We start from the raw sequence: 20,061 nt of genomic DNA on the forward strand, positions 1-20,061 counted from the left end.
GTTCAAATAATAATGTTACTTTAGTATTTAGCTAAAAACTCTTTGGAACCAGTTTGCGTTAAAATAGTTTCTTGTTTATCAGGTTTTTTATAAAACATCGAAATCACTGTAATCGAAAATTCACTGTAATCAATTCATCATTCAAAACGCAAATTCACTGTAATCAATTATCGCAATATAGCCATCCGTTTAGTGTGGCAAGGGAAAAAAGAAATGCGCAATAAGCCTTGTATTTCCAACACAATAATATTTCACAACATCATACATACCTATCACTATGGACATTAATGAAACTGTACCTGATACAGAAATGCCCAGCAATATTACTATAAACACCACAAAACCGTTAAAGATAGAAAACAATGCAGACTTAAAACTAAGAAACCACCACCAGAACTGTATGAAGCAGATGTGAAAAACCGTCAACAAGAAGACCAAAGTCAACCAGATGAGTGCGCAAAAGCACTAGCTCATGAAAACGCAGTAGAAACTTACCCGTGTTTCAATATGGACCCGTTCTGTGACGGCTTAGAGTACAAGTTAAGCAACGACTTTGTTGTGGTGAATCTAGAGGGAAACCAAGAAACATTAGGAACAATGACGACACAACAAGACTAAGATAAGTAATTATGAAAGCTTCTAAATAGCGTGGTGGAGCGAAGAAAAGAATCGGATTTGATTTGATTTATATAGTAACAGATATTTTATGGTTTTTTAAACACTTCTTGCTTAAAATTACCGATATTTTATTTATTGTCGACAATGTTGATCAGAAATAACAACGTGTAAAATTTTTATTTTGATATAATTCATCTTTATTTTTTTTTATTTAGATTACATTACAATGTAAATATACATCTTACAAATACTACTTATACTATGATGGATGTATAATGTGGGAATGTTTTTTGTATTCTATTTGGAAGGTGCAGTTTAAGATGGAGATTTTAACTGTCGTTCAAAATTAGTGTTTCTTATATCTCATATCAAAATAGCTTCGCTTATAGGAAAGGTCAGCAATGACGTAGATAATTTTGATATCATATAATTGACTGAAATTTCGGATGATATAGTTTTACAGTCTGTAGCAATACTCCGATGTGTAAAAATAAACATTGTCGTTGCGTGTACGTGCTTTATTGAAGTGCAAAAGTAATGAAAGGCGTGCTATAGATTTGTATCGTGCATTAAATGATATACTTAATTAACAATACATATTCAGTTATCTCTGAAGTCTGCAACCTTGATGCTTTAAATAAATCTTTGAATGTAACAGAGATACTGTTCACAGAAGTTGCCAATAATTCCATAAGTAAAAAGACTTTATTGATCAAGAATTTGATCAGATTATTTGTTTAATTTACGGTAGAAATTAGTGAAGAGAATAATCGAAACGTTTTTAAAGAGTTTTTATAATCAAACATTTATGGTTTGAACTGATTTGATGTGTTTATAGGCAATATGAGTTAATACCCAGTATTTATTGTATATACATATATTTACTGGATAAGTGTGTGATGACAGACAAATGATTAGTTAAAATCATTACGAAATAATAAAAATAATAGATTTCAAATAGCAAAAACAAGTCAACTAATAGAATATAACATTTGATGAAACAATTGTAACACTTCAAGCTTAGTTCATTAATGATTTTAAAATCCATTCTTTTATTGGTCAACCAATAATCTGTATCTAGCCATGCACATTACATATGTACCTAAAATTTGGTCTGCACGATCTAAATACAACAAAATATTTGACAATACATATTCAAATAGTCACAAATTAGAATACACAAAGATTGGTAAAATATTCGCATTATGAAGTCATATTCCGAATGTAGTAGTTGTCTACTGCGGAAAATTTCTATCGAAACAAGGAAATTGCTATCTATAGTCTACTTGCTGGCTGTCTTACCTGTTGTTGGGTATGAGACCCTGGGCTCCGAAGTCACCAGTTGAGTTCCAGCGCTTCGTGAGACTGTTCCCGTGAGGAGACGCACTCTGGTTGCTGGACGTGGAGTTGTTGCGAGATCTACGACATGCACGGCTGGCTACTTAGCTGGTCTTTACGAGCTATAAACTATATAGTGATAGGGAGTATCAATCGACCCTTAATCTTGGCTAATCGGAATTCTATTTAGTCAAGTTTCTGATCCGTCCAACGTAAAACCGTATAATCTTCAAATTTGTAATTATAAAATCGTGCCACACAGCATAGCTTTGAATTTATCTAGGATCATCTGAGGTTGAGAGTATGAGAGTGATCCGAATAACACTGACGACCATATCATAGCAAGTATCAAGTGATTAGGCAATCATAGTTCCACAGGGCACGGGGACACACTGCGCCATCAGACTAGTAACTAGTGTGGAGATGTTTTAGCATCTGACATGACAGAATTAACAAAAACTGTCTAGCGATAACGGTAGATGTATTGCACATAAGGAAATAATTATGTTGTGTGCAAATTAATCGACTTAATAATACATTTTATTTTATCAATGATGATGTAAAGACGACCTCAGTGGCGCAGTGGTAAAGTGCTTGCCTGTGAACCGAGAGGTCCCGGGTTCGAACCGGTCGAGTCTGGATGTCTATCTATATATGTATTTGTTATAAAATATAGTATCGTTGAGTTAGTATCCCATAACACAAGTCTCGAACTTACTTAGGGGCTAGCTCAATCTGTGTGATTTGTCGTAATATATATATTAAAAAAAAACAACATTTTTTTGGTATATAATAAAAAAGAAATGAACTAGGAATCGTGTTATTGCTAATATTGTTCTATTTTTCTACAAGCACTACTGCACTAACAAATATAAGATAATTTACTTACTTGAGTTTACTGCTACAAAACTTATGAATAAAATTTAGTAAGCAGCTATAAAAACGACGAACCGATTTGTCTACCTTCATGTCTAACTATCACCACAATCATGCAAAGGAATTAGAGATAAGTATATAGACACATAAAGTATCAAACAAACATTTAAAAGGTTTAGACCATACATAAACAAACAGGATCGTACACAGAAATGACAACCGGTTTGCTATCCACATGCACAGATTTTTCGTTTCGAAATAAAGATTTGTATACCTAGTGATTATCAAAGAATAGTTCCTTATGTAGGACAAGGGTACCATAAAATAGAAAACACGAAGGACACAGGTCTTTTTTTATACTTTGCGTATACGAGTATGATATAATATGTTCATCCCTATGTAAATATAATTCTATACTCTAAGGGAAAAAGAGACAGCATGTGGGCGTTAGTAACGTGCTACGTGTTTCTATATCTTCTGAGTCTGTTCAAAAGTTATATACTTATACACAGAAAATCACATTTGAAAAAGTTCAATCGAACTCATCAATGTATCGAATTTTAACAACTTTGTGAATTTGCTAAAAACTTTTATTGAAAACTTATGAAAATTTGGAGAAAATTAATCAATTCCATCTATCTAAATGATCTATGATCGATGTAGACGAATCAAACAGCGATAAGTACATTCAAAAGTAATCATAAACTATCATGTCCATGCACTTGACACCATGCATGACACGGACAGACGGGCAGGCATGCTTTTCGAATGTTTTTTCAGGTTTTTATCAATAAATATATCTTTTCTGGGTTTCTAAAAATAGATTTCAATAATTATATTTTTAGGTCTACCATTCTTTCATCTCACATCTTTGTACAAAGATATTTTGTTAACTTTGAAGATAATATTCCATACTTTCGTACAATCGAAAATATGAAAAATATTTTGCGTTGAAAATAAATATATTGTGCTTCAAAGAACTGTATGCACCTATATGATCCTACTCCATACCGTGGGAGTAAGGTTATTCATTTTCTGTTATCACTTGTTAGCAAAGGCCTCCAGAGTGCTGTAACGTGTTCTATTTTATGTTTAATTTTTTTTATACCTATAAGGCTGTGGTGGATGCGGCGTGTGGAGCGGCGCGGGGGTGGCCCGCGGCGAGGGGGACGGCGCGGGGGAGAGAGATGACGAGGACGCCGGAGAGTCAGACTGCAGGGAACCCGTTGACTGATGCTGGGGACCACGTCTGAAAGAGAGAGGAACATAATTTACTTACACATGGTAAATCTCATAGGAAGAATCTTAATCGTAATTATTATTAAAATTATAAAGAGCATGTTTGCCGCAAGCCACAAGATAGAACGTATATACGGTACACCAAAACTTGGGTTACTGAATAAAAAATTGTAATGAATTATTTTTTGGAAAAGTTAACTTTTTTTTTTTTGCAGGCACGTGTTATGCAATAGCTACGAGTAGCTATATCTCTATTCTGTCTATTCCACTAAAAATGCGTTGCACGTCCTCAAACATACAGTAAGAAAATGTATTCTGAATAAATTATGAAGGCCATGTAGGTAAAAGTTATTAGTGTGCCGCTTAGCATACGACCATTTCAGTTTGGGCGTCTTGTTTTAATCATAATAGAGTATAGTATAATATAGTAACATTCTTAGAGTAAATGCGTGGCTAAATTACAATCATGTAGCCTAGGGTTAACTACAGTATCCAGTAATTATTTGCCTCACACACCATTCAAATCGGAACACAAACTGCAATTTGGCAGCTGAAACAGATGAGAGTGAAGTACCTAATCATGCAGACGACCTCTGTGATATGTTCTACCTCTAGTAATGTATCAAAATCATATTATTTATTCAGAAATTAAGCCTTAATAGGCACTTTTTCACGTCATATTCAAAATTAAATAATATTTACCAAATCTATAAACCATTTATCTCTGATAAGCCTCATCTGTGCGTTATCATAGCTGCGTCAAAATATTACGTGGCTATCAGAGTCTATAACAAGTACACTCGAATGGTGTCAATGCGTGTTAAGGGCAGAAGAAAAATATTAAGTTTCTCTTTTATTTTCCTGTTTGTATTTTGAAGAATTGTTCATTAATTACCTCTGAGGAAGTGAGGAGCCGCTGGAGCCGTAGCTGGAGGTTCTTTTGGCTGTCTCTCGGTACGCCGGCTGCCTCAGTCGGAGCTCTCGGGTCGGCGTGCTCGAAGACCCTGAAAACATGAAGATATTTTTTTAACTTAATTTGTTAGCTGTGGCTGTGGAACAACACTTGTCAGGGAGAATCTGATTTATAAAATACTAGTTAGGCTCGGGGGCTTCGCTCCCGTGGGAATTTCGGTAATAAATTACCCTGTGTGTTATTCCAGATTATATTCTAACCGTGTACCAAATTTCATAACAATCCGTCCAATAGATTTTGCGTGAAAGAGGAATGAATATACGTGCAAACACATCCTCACAAACTAGCATTTGTAAGTAATATTAGTAGGATAGGCTTTTTTATTATTACAGTTTTACTACCGTTTTACCCAAACGAAGCCGGGACCGGCTGTTAGTAATCTATAATTACGTTTTCAGTTTCGTGACCACCATCGTAGATTGTCACACAGGTGTGACGAAAAGGACTAAAATTAGATAGAATAAGTATTAAAATCCATCTATAATATTTATAACATAGTTATATTCATGTAAAATAATAAAATTTATTGTATTTAGTTAGCCTGCACTTTGCAAACTATTATGTCACAACCACGTAACACTGCCATATTAGTTATCTAAACCAGTATTTATTACAACTAGGTATAAATTGGAAGTGTCCAGTTACAAAAACAAAATGGCGGCAACTGAAGGTCTCTAAACATCAGGAAATATTGATGGGTAAGTGTCTAAAGAATATTAATCTGCATTATTATATTAAGTACAGTGTACTGCACGACTTATCAATTTTGCAATGAATTTTGTTGATGTTTATTTGACTGTGTTAACGGTTATTTGTTATGCAAAATTTATACAAAGTAAAGTTGAAACTTGACTAGTTATGATTATTGTATACGTTGAGATAACTCAATACAAATAATTAGATTGAAATAAAAAATGTTGTCCAACGTAAAACAATGAATCCTAATGATTTAGGCAATAACAATTAATTACTTTAATTGGAGTATTTAATTAATTATACGTTTCTACTGATTTTGATGAAATACTTACGAAATACGCGGCAAGAAAGTTAAGAGAAGCTTTCACTAATTCTCTACACATTACTTGAATTCAGGTTCAAGAATGAATGAATGTTATCTAAACGTTACACAACTATTTAGGTACCAGTTTTTGTGTTCTATATATATATTTTTTTCAATTTATTTCTGGCAACTATTGTAATTCCCTCAGAGCATTAGGTAAGAAAGGCCACATACATCAAACGTGTCTGTATCAGCCTTAATTTCTAAAAAATCTAAACTTTCTTTACCTGTATACGCGCCATTTCTTTGGCCAGTCGGTGCTGTCGGCGCCCTGCCCTCCAGAGCGTTCAGTCTCCTCAGAGCATCAGCTAAGGTGGACCGCAGACAGAGCAGCTCCTCGGCCTGTCTGCTGCATCGGACTTCAAGCTCAGCCACTCGCGCCGCCAGACCGGCGCCCTCGCCTTCTAACATTTCATCTGGAATTACAAAAAAATATATGTTAATGAAGTGTGCCGTGTAGGCCTGGAAAAGTAAAATCCTGGAAGAATGCTTAGCATTATTAAAGTACTAGTTTATCATCAAAATATAAATTTCGAGTGCAATAAACTTCAGAGTAATAAATATAAAACATGTTAGTGCACATCGGCAAACATCATTAGCCAACATCATTATTAATCACTATTTTACGTTAGTCTTAAGTTAAAAAGAAAATTCACATCACATTTACTGTACATATACTTGTATACATCTAAATATAAATTGTGTTGTTAATGAAAGAGCGATGTCTCCTGGCACAGGCGTAATGCTTAAAAGGAGGCATCTATCTAAAACAGAGTTATCACTGTAAACCAGCTTTTGAAAATAAAAATTTATTATTATTTATTTATTATTTATCGGAGAGGCAACTCGCTAGGCCGATGCGACGGAGCCAGGTTCGGTTATACTTGGGTTATACTTAGTCTGGCCATAAATACTGTTACAATTAAAAAGAAACTAAAAATGACATTTGAATTTGGAATCCGTTATTTTTATATGATTTTTCATTGTCTTTTCTTATTTCGGCGCCAATACATTGTACAATATTTTGCGATATTAAAATGGAGTGGGCTGATAAAGAGAACCGAATCGCTGTGATTGCATTACACAAAGTAGGTATGTAGCCAAATGAAATTTTTAAAACTCTCCATACGCTTGGTATTAGTAGTTACAGTGAAGAATTTTCCCATGGAAAGAGTGCGTGCTTCTATCGATAACTCATTGTAAATTGATATACAATTCTCATTCTCATTCATTCAAAACTCATTGTGAATTCTATTGATAAAAACACATTGTAAAAGCAATAAATGTTATTTGCAATAGAAAAATATTTTTTCTTTTTTACAATATTTATGGCTAGACTAGGTATTTGTTTTTGGACTGAATCTCCTAAAGACCGGGTAGGTGAACTTGTAAAAAAACGGTAAAATGTTTAAAATAAGACTCATAGGAATATATCTAAGTAATGACAAAGCATGCTGCATTGATACCTAATTTAGTTTTTACCGATTAATGAGACGAATCTAAAATGAAATCTAAATTCGCAACAGAGTGCACAATACATGCACGCACGCACTCAACGTCAGCATATAGCTCACATAATGTGCATGTCGTAACAATGCTCAGGTCACGCGACAAATACCAAGCATTGTAGCTGGTCCATTGTCGCCCAGACAATGCCGAATTCAAAACGCGTACGTGTGCAAAACTGTTCGGACTTTCGATGCACTTAGGTATTTTGACATGTGAAAATTGTGTATTTATTTGACTTACTATGAAACTAGGGCTCCAATTAATTATAGAGATATGTACAAACAGATATAAAGAACAACAGCACTCTTAAGATCTTTGACATGAGACAGGCGGTTGATCTTATATCAGAGCCTAATGTTTTAAGGTTTTTTTTTTAATGTAAGTCCTGCAGCCCTACCATCAACTTTTACAAAACGATTCCAATGCATCTCAGTTCAATTTAGGAACCTTTTATACTAAAAATTTTATACTAAAAATAAGTTTATTCGCATTTATAGTAAAAATAAGTTTATTCACATTTATACCAAAAATAAATAATAATAATAAATCGCATTTATACTAAGTCAATGGTACGAATTTGCGATGCAGTTCAGTTTAGGACGTAAAGTGGATCGCGTTAAGAGGTGATGGTAAGCCCCCTGGACTTTGAAGCGTCACAGCGAATGAAAGAATAAAAAGGATTCTGATAATGTATTCAGTATACACTCTACACAGTTGTAATGATTACGGTCTTTGCCATTCCGAATTTATTTAAACAAGTGTGGACCTAAAGTATAGTATATTATGAAAGGAAGCAAACGTAGAACGTGTTGCATAAGATAAATCTAGATTTTTCACTACACTTCAGAAATCAACAATAGGCTTTCTGTTAATTCTAAAATAGTAGTTGTAGTTACCATCGATTATGAATGGTATTTTAATAGTAATTTGTCTAATTGTTTTGTTACTTTGGAAATATTGCTGTTACCGTGGCACATTTCGAGTTTCATAATAGAAGTCGATATTTTAAAAAGTTTTGAGAAAATTTATTCAATTGTGAATTTATATAAAACTTTCGAAAAAATTAACATTTCCAACATAAGACAAACTTTTCTAAAATTACAAACTCACGCCAAGCAGCGTACACATCGTTCATGGTGTCGCCAGGCGAGTCGCTAGCGCGGGAGCTCCTCGAATCTCTGTCAGCATTACTGTCCATTTTGCCACTACACCACGGGTACTACACTCACAACGACGCTAACACATCTTAAACTCATATATATTTTGCCAAACTACTTCGTTGACGGGAAAGCAAACTGATTTCAAAGCTACAACAAATATTTTCCTTTTCACAATTACTAATTTTACTTGAAAAAAATAAAAACAATTTTTTTTTCGTCATAACCGAATGGTGTGCGTCTAGACAATATCGAGAATGATGTTTATGTAAATTTGTGTACAGTAATGATATTGAGAAAAATTAGGAAATTAGTAAAATAATATTTAACTGCAAGTAACAATGGATTATCGGCTTGTTTGTTTGTTTTTTACAATGTTTATTTACTACTGTTAATTCATAATATACAAAAAATAATAATTAATTTATAGGTACTTAATTAATTATATTTGTACAATTTGCAATTACCAATACTAGGAAATTTGAGAAATATATGCTTGAGTTTTGTCATTCCTCATCTACAAAAACGTTCAGTTTCGATCCTATCAATTAACCAGCTCGATAATAAGTAAGTATTATAGATTTTCATAGATCTAAGCTAGAAAATCATATATTTCATATTGCAATTAAAACAGATATGCAAGTAGAATATTGAAGTTATACGGAACAATTTTGATCTCTCGACCGTTGGTTACAGTAGTATTCGTAATACAGCAATATTACAGGTAGTTACATCAGTAAAACTTAATGAGGGTATAATTAAAATACATCGTTATAATTATGATGTTCTGGTTAAAGATAAACTTTACAAAGCGGGCTTTTTAAGGATGGACGTCGAAAAATTACTATAAATGCTTTTTCTTTTCAATAAACATTTATAAAACTTGCTAAGGGAATGTAAGTGTATAAGATTCTGTTCGCCTGAGATAAATATGGAGAAGGACAAGGGTATCTACCTTTCATCCCGGAAAAAAACATTTCTCAAATTCTTTGGGGATGTTCACAAAATCCCAAGCATATTTTTATAGAATTTTAAAAATGAAAAGAAGCGGACCTCAGACCACACGCGCACCAAATCTACGATACACGCAGTCCTAATATAATATTATAAATGCGAAAGTTTTTGAGGATATTTGTATGTATGTATGTAAGTTTGTTACTCTTTCACGTAAAATCTACTAGACCGATTGTTATGAAATTTGATACACACATAGAATATAACCTGGAATAACACATAGGGTACTTTGTATCTCAAAAATTCCCACAGAAGCGAAGTCCCGAGGCGCAGCTAGTCGGTATATAAAAATAAAGGATGTGAAACTTGAGTTTTACAGTAAACCCCAATACCATTCCATACATATTCAAATGTTGGTAGGTCTAAGTAAACAAGTGACAATAGCGACTTTAACTTGTTACTTTCTAGAGGTTGTGGAATTCAGGTAACTGGGAGCATTTGCATAAACGCTTGATCCGATACATCTTAACGGTACAGCGGTAGGTACTATAATCAGTGGCGTAACTACTGAGAGGTAATTCGGCAAATTGCCACGGGCCCTTGCTGAAAGGGGCTCCTGTGACGGTTATTATTTAAGTACTTTTGTTTCATTTGTAACTCTGTCTACCCTGTAAGGACTGAAGACGTGACACAGTTATTAGGTGGCAATAGTAGTAAAATTGTGTGATATATATTATTTTCTGTATTTCTTTGGTGCAATTAAAAGTAATGTATTGTCAAACGTTAAGAAACGCTTTAAAAATGATTAAGATTTATACTCCCAGTAGTTTCAGTTGTGCGTTGTCTGTCTGTCATATAATTATTTTATATATTTATTTTTCTATTGTCTAATATTACCTACACTAAATATTGTAAGACTATACAAGTTTTATATAACTCGTTAAACCCAAATCAATTTTCTGTTAGAATGACTGACAAATTACTTGTATCTAAATATGTATGTAATCATTAAAATCTTCAACAAATTGGACTTCCTCGTCTTAACGACCGATGTTATGCAGCATCAAATCATCTATTGCTTAGTATAAGTCGTATACCGTTTTATAAGACGTCTTATGTATTAGTGTTATTGGAATTAAATTCATCACTATATTACGAATTACAAAAAGGAATTTCATATTTTACAGAATTTTACAGAAAATTTGTAAAGAGTTATTTTTAAAGTTAATTTAAAAATATCGACGCTTTAACTTTTTTCGCATTTAATTGACAAAGAACTTGCAATCAAAATTATTTTCTACAATTATTTATTTTTAACGTTTAAGCTTTTATCCGTTTATTTATTTATTTATTTATTTTATCCGCCTTCTTAGACAGAGCACACAGGAAAACACAGAGCAACAGGGGGCACACATCTTTCTTGCCCGTGGCCCGATCCCCGAGTTCTCCTGATCAATAGTATATTAAATTTCAATTTTTTGTTCTAAAAGGTTTCCTTAAATGTGATAAAGATACGTATGTTTGATTTGCGTACTGACTAAATAGTAACCCTGTGTTATGTCACTACTGTAAAGTCTTTTTTAATATAGAAGATAAAACGTAATTTGAAATTGAAGTTAAATTGTTTTCAGTAGGGTCATATTATTACATTAAGCTTATTTTTAACAGATTAAACTAACCATTTATAATATTTATCAAGTGATCCTTGGTTAACAACTTTCAACAAAAACCGGGTTTACTACAACACTTTGATATCAAAAGGTCACTTCCGAAGCTGCAAAAAGCTCCATTTATAAAGCAATTACCTTGTGTAACAACCATTGTACAGATAAATATATAAATTGTATTATTATTATTATAAGACGGTTTTATCTCAATTTTTTTTAAAAATATCTATATTTTTTTACATTGAATCTGAGAATGAAGAATTTTCCAGATTGTGGAAAATGTAAGTTGGAAAGAAATTGTAATTAATAATTCAAAGTTATTTTATGGAATGGAATTAATTAATTTGAAAGCCAATTATGGCGTGCATAATTTACCTAACAAGATTAAGTAAATTGAAATGCTAAAGATTCAATGATAACCATACAATAATCAACATGTACTTAAGCGTTGTCAAATGTTTCCTAAACATGAGTTACAATAACAAAAACAATTAACCAAACACAATGGTACTGCAAGGCGACTACGACATTAGGGCGGGGCGTACAGAGTCTGAGTCTAGTAATTGTATGTATGTGAATTATTACAGTTTTTGTGATGTAATCTATGACATTATGTAATACTGGTGCAAATACTGACAGGTAACAGAAGTACCTAGATCACTGTTTTATGTACGTTTTTTTGAAAATGTAATATATATATATATATATCTATATATATACTCGTATGTTATAAAATATAATATCGTTGAATTAATATCCCATAACACAATCTCAACTTTACTTTGGGGCTAGCTCAATCTGTGTGATTTGTCCTAATATATTTATTATAATTATTAAATTTAACAATTAACCAATATTTATATTTACGACACACGTTTATGAAGAATCGTCGCAGCACGTTTATGAATAAGAAAATTTAACCGAGTCTTTTTTAGCGCTCATTACTTGGAAGCGAAAACAATTACCGTAAGGTAGGTACGTGATGTTTATTTTACACCAATTATCTCACTAGTTTTCACTTTACAACAATAAGTACCTATTGAAAGTCGCCCACTTAAGGCGTATTGACACAATCTCCAATTGGAGATAGAGACCAAAACTATTTAAGGCACTACCTAGTGTTACAATCACATTTTTATAAATTCCTTTTATTTTTTAGCGAAAACAAAAAAATATTTTAACAGATCATGTTACATTAGTTTTTAGTAGAATATATTATAATTTTATTATAATACAATGTGGTCGAATAGTTGACTAAACGGTATTTTGTGACCACCGTTTTTGTATGAGTCAACTGTGACTACATTACTACCACGGATTTAGTAAGTACTACGGAGTACTTACTAATTCCATGATTACTATGGACTTATATAGTGTAACATTCTTTATATAGTGTGGCATAATTTGTTAAGATGATTTTTTATTTTTCGCTAAGAAAAAAAATGTCAAAGTCAAAAATTTATAGGTCGCGCTAATTTTATTATCGTACGGGCACGTAGTGCCTTAAGACTTATTGACACAATGATCATTGAAAGTGTCCAAATCTAGTTAACTTTCCGTTACGTAAACTGGTATATCACGAAGGAGGGTACATCTTATAATTATGTGGAGTCGCGTGTGAAAGTCGTGGGAATTTAAAAGATTAGATACAACGCCTAAAGCGAAATGACAGAGTACACAACAGTTTATAAGTTTGAATGGTAACAGCGCAATATGACAGATTCTGTGTGCGTAGTGCGACTTTGCTATTTACATAAACAAAAGAAATATGCTATTTACGTGTCACCATCGAATCGAAACGACTCGATAGTGAGAAATGATATCACGATAGTGAGAAGTGATATCACGATAGTGAGAAGTTATATCATGATAGTGAGAAGTGATATCACGATAGTGAGAAGTGATATCACGATAGTGAGAAGTTATATCATGATAGTGAGAAGTGATATCACGATAGTGAGAAGTTATATCACGATAGTGAGAAGTGTTATCACGATAGTGAGAAGTGCAACCCGTAATAAGCCCCCGGGACACACCAGATGAGTTCAAAACGCCAGTTTCTACAAAATAATAGATTATGTATTCAAATGCAATGCAATAAACGACAGATTCTAATAATGACAGATAAATAAAGTTAAATCTTAATTAGTATTTGCATTTTATTAGAGGAAATATTTTCGAATTAAAATAAAGGTTAGTACAGGCGATGTATTTTGTCTCTAGAAATGAATTAGACAACAATTGCATAGTGAAGACAATGTCAAGTCAGAGCGTTTATACAAAAATTATACCTTTATGATTGAGTCTTTTAGAAGATTTTAAATTACATCAAAACTACTAGTGTTTTTGAACGAAATACTGAAACGAACTCATTTGAACAGCGTTAGTACTTCTTAGAAGTGAGAAAGTTGTATAAAATGTCAGCAATCACCAATAATTGATTGAGCTTTGGAAGCTCATAGTTAAAGCTCAGCAATTGTTGAGATAACTGTTTCTAATAGTATTCGTGACTGTTTTGGATGTAAATGGGTTTTATATGCGTCTCGTTAGTAACTTACAGTTACGCAACGTACTATAATAGTGAAGTTACAATAGTTACTTTAAATTAACTAGTTGTTCGCCGTGAACTTAAACCTCGCGAACACAATATTTTTTTTTACAAAAATGTGAATATTTCAAAAACGACTGAACCGATTTTCATGCCCCACGAAGTACGAACTAAAAATTCTATTGGAATATCCTACACACCTGTTAAATTTCATCAAAAATGGATAAAGACTCCCAGGTTTATGTCCTCCAGAAGATGTCGTGTGAGGCAACTAAGAGATAATAACATTCCGAAGAGGGTTGACGCCATGTAAGCGGTCGGTCGTAAAAAGACTTCCGAATCTTGAAAAAATAAGCTTTATTCGTCAACTGGAACTTGAGCGTCACAGCCGAGAATATAACAGAGAACAATGATGAGACAGAATATGAATAACACTACTGGAACTATTTATTTTATTATAAGAGTAAGAAGAGAGATTATAGGAGAAAAGAAAACCTTTCAATGTCCGAATTGAAAATTTGTTTCTATAGCATAAATTATTTCCAATCGAGATTTTATTTGTAACTATTCTGCACAGTGGTGTGAGTGAAAATTCTTTCAAGTCAAAAGTAATTTCTATTACCTGTGTTATCATTGCTATAACCTATGTGTTTATAAGTAACAATTATTTTCTCCGTGTCTCAAGAAGACTATCATTTGAAAATCTCGCATCTTCAAATAGAGAGCTTACGATAACACAAACCACACAATTAAGAGAAAATGATTCTCACGATGGCATCATTTATGGTAAAGCAGATCTACTGCCGAAGTCTAACGTCCTAGCTGAGCGATTAACAAGACCAGGCAGCGCGACTCGGCGCGATTTTATCATGATGCTTTTTCCGGAGATTTGTTATAGAAAACCTCTGAAGAAATTTTAGGGAAATTTACGAGGTGTCTCTAAATGGTGTCTAACACCTACTTATTAATCACATATTTTTTCCATTTATGATTACTGTACACTCGTGAAATTTTTGGGAACGTGACGTCGCTTGTCGCATCGCATCGCGTCGAATAGCGTTTTGCCACGCAGCCAGGACGCCGGGTTAATGCCAGAACATTAGACAAACACGACCACAGTGCGATTCCCACGGCAGTTATGTAAGGAGTCCAAATCTGGTGAACGTTTGGTAGTTACTGGCGCTGACATAATGTATTAGCGATTTCAATTGAAAGGATTATTGTGTAACTTGGTAAATTGGAATAAGAGGATTAGAGTGATAGGTCTTTAAATTGACCTAGTAGTAGACAGTCTTAGTGTAAGTAATTTTTTTTACGTCAATAAGTGATGTATACTTTATATAACTATGGATGTAGGTATATCGTCCTAAATTGAATAAAGAATTTTGAATTTGAGACAATGAATATTAGACAAATATGAATTGACATTTTTAGAGAAATACATTGATACAGTACTATTGTGCATTTTCATATTTTCGACTGTATTTTTGCTAACACTGGTGTCAGATTGTATTCAAGTCGTAAAAAGGCATCTGACTTGACTATTGTGCAGAAAATTATAAATTACGAATTAATAATGAAAATATAGAAATTTTATATGCAACTTTAATGAATTACAGACATATTTAAAATATATTTAAGTTTTATCTAGTTAGAGCGTCCATAAACGGTTTTTCGCAAACATTTCGCGATCAAGTCTAGACAGTAAACAGGTAGTTTGGCAAAAATAATGGTTTTAAAACAGTTTTGAAAGTTTATACCGTATTAAACTGTCGAAGTTTATAATAAATTGTTTAGTGCTTCACTATAAATTCAGTTTTAATGTCAGCATATCTATGTTTTATTACCATTTATTTAGAACGGACTTTTAGCTCGTACTATATCGAAATGACCGATATACAGCGATATATATATATAGATAAAGATGAGCAATTATGTAATAAGTACCTACTTTTATGGACGCTGTTAATAAAAGTAAACTGTGAAGAAACAACAATTTTCCATAAATGTTAGACGTGTACACTCCAGTCCTTTAGTCACAGGATACCTCGACCAATCTTTTTGTAATATATAATTTAAAACTAGTGGCCCCTTCCGGCTTTTTCGCTCACGTTAACTTATAAACCTAAACCTTCCTCAGGAATAATATTTGGTGAAAACCGCATAAAAATCCGTGCAGTTGTTTTTGAGTTTATCGCGAACATACAGAAAGCAGACTCAGTTTCCACCCCAAGTCTCAAAGATGTACAATTCTTCTTCATAGTCGTATTCCTCATGGCTGAGGATCGTGATCATTACGTGGAATTAAACACACATAACAAATTTCTTGGCTTTAGTAACGGACGGTGTGTAAAATGGAGAAGGCAAATGGTAAACCAACCATTTGCCTTCTCCATTTTACACACAAGTTAATAATCAACCAGTGTGCAGGTTTCCTCACGATGTTTTCCTACCGGAAGCAAGTGGTGGTCGATAAAAACTACTATACATGAGTCAGATTGGTATACAAACTCATGTGGCACGAGTAGGATTCGAACCTGGGAACTTTCGATCCACAGGCGGGCGTCTTAACCATTACCTACACCATCACCGCTTCCGACCGATGTACAACTAGTTATTGCCAATAACCACATATTTGGGCCTTTTGAGGCACTCTGCTGCAGTTGCAGCACCACCGGCCTTCGACCTGATGGCCTGGAGATGGCGCCAGTGTGTCCAGTAGCAACGCAAGCAGCGTCTCACACGTGTCACTAAATAGCGTCCACCCCAATCATTGCACAGTTTGTTTGTGTTCTTTTATTTATCAAAAACCTGTAATGTATGCGGAATCCACCGTGTTCGCCGAACCTGGTCATCAATAATTAGAATTCACGTCAGACTTGCGCATGCGATTTTCAATGCCATGTCGGATGTCCTTACATTAGAAATTGTAATTAGATTACGTCACGTCCCGTGTATTGTCCGATGTCAATGTTTAGGTTGTTAGGAATAGAATGGTTTGAACCTAATGCTTTGGAGCCGCGATTGTCTAGTCTTTATGCCGGTTGCACACTATCGCCAAACTCAGATGCCGATGCGAATATACGAAGAGTTTTTATTTACCGCCATGACCAAGGCAATTATTGACTACATGACATAATGGACCCCATACTAGGACACTGTATGTACCTTACCTATATACCTACATAAAATAATAAACTGTCTTGTCCAACCCCAAACATATCAGTCATAAAATTGAAACAAAGGCGACGTTTACAAACTTGGCATGTTTGCCTGTCTGATGTCATGCAGATGGGTACCTAACCATAATATTTACTCAAACTATTACGATTAAACAGCACTGTCAACATAGCGAATACATAAGGCTTCTGTTTTTATAATTGTCATTTTAGTGATAGCAAATTTACAAGAAAAAATATTTCTTGTAAATCAGTTCTGATATGCAGCCTGCGTGATGGGCGACTTGGCTAGGGGGCCTTCCCTGAATATTTTTTATGTCATTTTAAAAATAATTCATTATTTCGTATGTTATTCTAATTTATAAATATATTTTTTAATTTATCAAAGCATTATTAAGCAAAGGAGATCTGAATAGCTCTGAAAGCTGGAAAGTTCTGTTCAGTTTCTAGTTATTTCTTGCGGGATTAGATGTCGATGACTCATTTCCGTCGTAGAACCAAATAGTTATGGGTTAATAGCTCTGCTCAGACTAACATAGCAAAAATAGTCTTTGAAAAAGACCAAACATTTTGGAAAATTTGTGACAATGGTTCAGATAGAATAGATTGGCATTGGGTTTATAGGCTCAGTGACCTCAAATGTCAGTTGACAATCGTCTGAAGGTCTGCGTTGTGTAAAATGGGCCACGGGCTGGGAAATTGCTTATTTGTATACGATTATTGTGAGAATTATGGTGCTTTATCATTTTATGTGTGAGCTCTTTTGGTAAAGGCACTTTTCACTTGCGATTTGGAATCCAGGTAGCCTTAGTTTTTGTGTATTCTTTTTGACATCAATAAGATATGTTTAGTCAACCGCACTTACACCCAGCATGGGTCACTATGCCTCAATAATAGAGGTGAAAATTACAATGATTTTGAGTAGGCTGATATGCTGTTGATTGCTATTTACTTTTTATATGCTAATAATAAAGATAATTTTCCGTTAACAAATTAACATGGAAAGGTAAAAACGGGTATAAATAGATACGCATATATTTTCAAAGGATTTAGTTTAGTTTCACAGGTTCCGATATTTTGATACTTGTACTAAAGCCTTTGTAAAGGGGCATTATCTAATAAATATTATATTAGATTTCTAATAGACGCTGCAAACATGATAGATATTTATATCATATTAGCAAAGTTGATTCAATTCAAAGGAACCGAAGAGACAAGAAATATTTTAAACAAGACTCAATATACCTACCTGGTATAGGTATATTGATTCTTGTTTATAATATTGAATCTTGTTTGTAATATAATACCTTAGCAAGCATTATACATATTTCTCACTCTTTTCCGCAATTCCAAGAGTAAAGTTCAAGTATCGTTTATTTCGCATAAATTATTTCTTGTAAAAATGAATTGAAATTGTATTCTTGAAATGTGAGTCTTTCGGCAGAAAGAACGCAATCTAATACCATCCTTTTGGTCTTGGGAACTCACCTTTGGTATCTATCTAATGCTCTTTATTATGTTTACCTCCTTCATCAATCTAAACAAAATATTCTAAGCCTTTTCAATTGAATATTTTAGGCATTTTATAGCTAATAGTCAGCCATTATGATATAACCTCAATAGTCAGATTAGCTTGCAAAATGGCTTCTCAAAATGGGAGAAATTATGGGCTCATAATAATAATAATGGTAGATTTTATATTGTAAGAAAAAATTTAACAATATATTGTTTTTGACAAAAGACGCACAGAATTCGGTTGCTCTGACAACGGTGATAAATAACCTATTAAAAACAAAATTTTGTTTCGTCACCTCACAGTTCACAACATCATTTAACACCAGTAATAGCACGTTTCACTATTTAAATTTGGAACTATTTAATATTTTTTTAAATACAAAAAGACTCAGATAAAACCGGCAGCCTCTGAGCTAACTGAATTATCAATCGGGTCAGACAGCTGATTACATATAGGAAAGAGACAGTTCCAACTGCGCCAATTTTCTAAAACGAAACCTTAAATTCTTTGGAGGAAAGTAGAAAGTTCTAGAAAGAATGCCTTGAGGACTTTGTCGAAACAAGTGGGGTAGGACCCGCGCATGCGTGGGGCTACACAATAGGGTTTCCAAATGGAATGCCTCACTGTAATGTAAACTGTATCACTAACAGAATACGAATTGTTTTTTATTGTACTTCCGATAGCGCATGCGTGGTAAGTATTGCAAATAGTAAATATTAGGAATAGTTTGAAGATTTTAGAATATAAAGAAGCACTTGTGTAAACTTTTTTACATCTGTAGTCATAACAACAGAACAATATATAAATATTTTTTTTTTTTTATAAATACCTGAAATTCATTTTTTAAATGTGATGAATAAGAAACCGGTGCACTCGTCTGTTAACAAACTCAACCAATCTAAACAATTTCTTCGCTGTTTCTTCTATGTACAAGTAAATAAGTTTGTTAAACAAAGAAAACACATACACACATTCATACATTGCATTTTACTGTTTATCTACGCTTGGAAAACCGAACGATACATTTAAATAAGTGATGGCGTAACTAATTCTTGAACGTTCCTTCTATAATATTTATTAAAATATCGCACGCTTCCTGACAATGAACTCTTTTAAGAGTTGACCTCCTATATTGCACACAACCGTGAATATAATAGTAGAAGGGAATCTTACTCTAACAAAGCAGTACATAAACTTCATTTCTTCTTTTATTTTAAGCCATATACTAGGCTAGGGCTCTCAGATAAGTTGTCAGTTTTGTCTCAAGATAAACAATAAAATACTAGTCATGTTGATTTCTTAAAGAAGGTTGTGAAAAAATTAATTCAGTTCCCATGGGATGGCCCGCATGTCTATTTACGCTCAGTGGGTAGTATAAAAAAAATGGTTTTGTTATATTGTCACACATGTACTTTGATATTATTTTT

At 33.4% G+C, this 20,061-nt stretch overlaps 1 protein-coding gene across 5 annotated transcripts in view; it reads right to left on the reverse strand.

The window, feature by feature from the left end:
* The window catches only part of LOC128674210 (echinoderm microtubule-associated protein-like 2), a 67,074-nt gene that overhangs the window by 17,832 nt on the left and 29,181 nt on the right, over window positions 1-20,061 (reverse strand). The window contains exons 1-6 of one of the 5 annotated variants that reach the window (XM_053752639.2): window positions 18,935-19,030; window positions 6,332-6,520; window positions 4,967-5,075; window positions 3,941-4,081; window positions 1,921-2,037; window positions 496-567 (exon numbers count right to left, since the gene is read on the reverse strand). In XM_053752639.2, coding sequence (XP_053608614.1) covers window positions 496-567; window positions 1,921-2,037; window positions 3,941-4,081; window positions 4,967-5,075; window positions 6,332-6,515 — 623 coding nt within the window. In that variant the 5' untranslated portion in view covers window positions 6,516-6,520; window positions 18,935-19,030. Of the gene's footprint in view, window positions 1-495; window positions 568-1,920; window positions 2,038-3,940; window positions 4,082-4,966; window positions 5,076-6,331; window positions 6,521-8,723; window positions 8,920-18,934; window positions 19,031-20,061 lie in introns of those variants that run through there. The other 4 variants (XM_053752635.1, XM_053752637.2, XM_053752638.1 and 1 more) reach the window with 4 other exon arrangements.

The sequence above is a fragment of the Plodia interpunctella genome, chromosome 12 (assembly GCF_027563975.2).
Source record: "Plodia interpunctella isolate USDA-ARS_2022_Savannah chromosome 12, ilPloInte3.2, whole genome shotgun sequence".
Classification (NCBI taxonomy): domain Eukaryota; kingdom Metazoa; phylum Arthropoda; class Insecta; order Lepidoptera; family Pyralidae; genus Plodia; species Plodia interpunctella.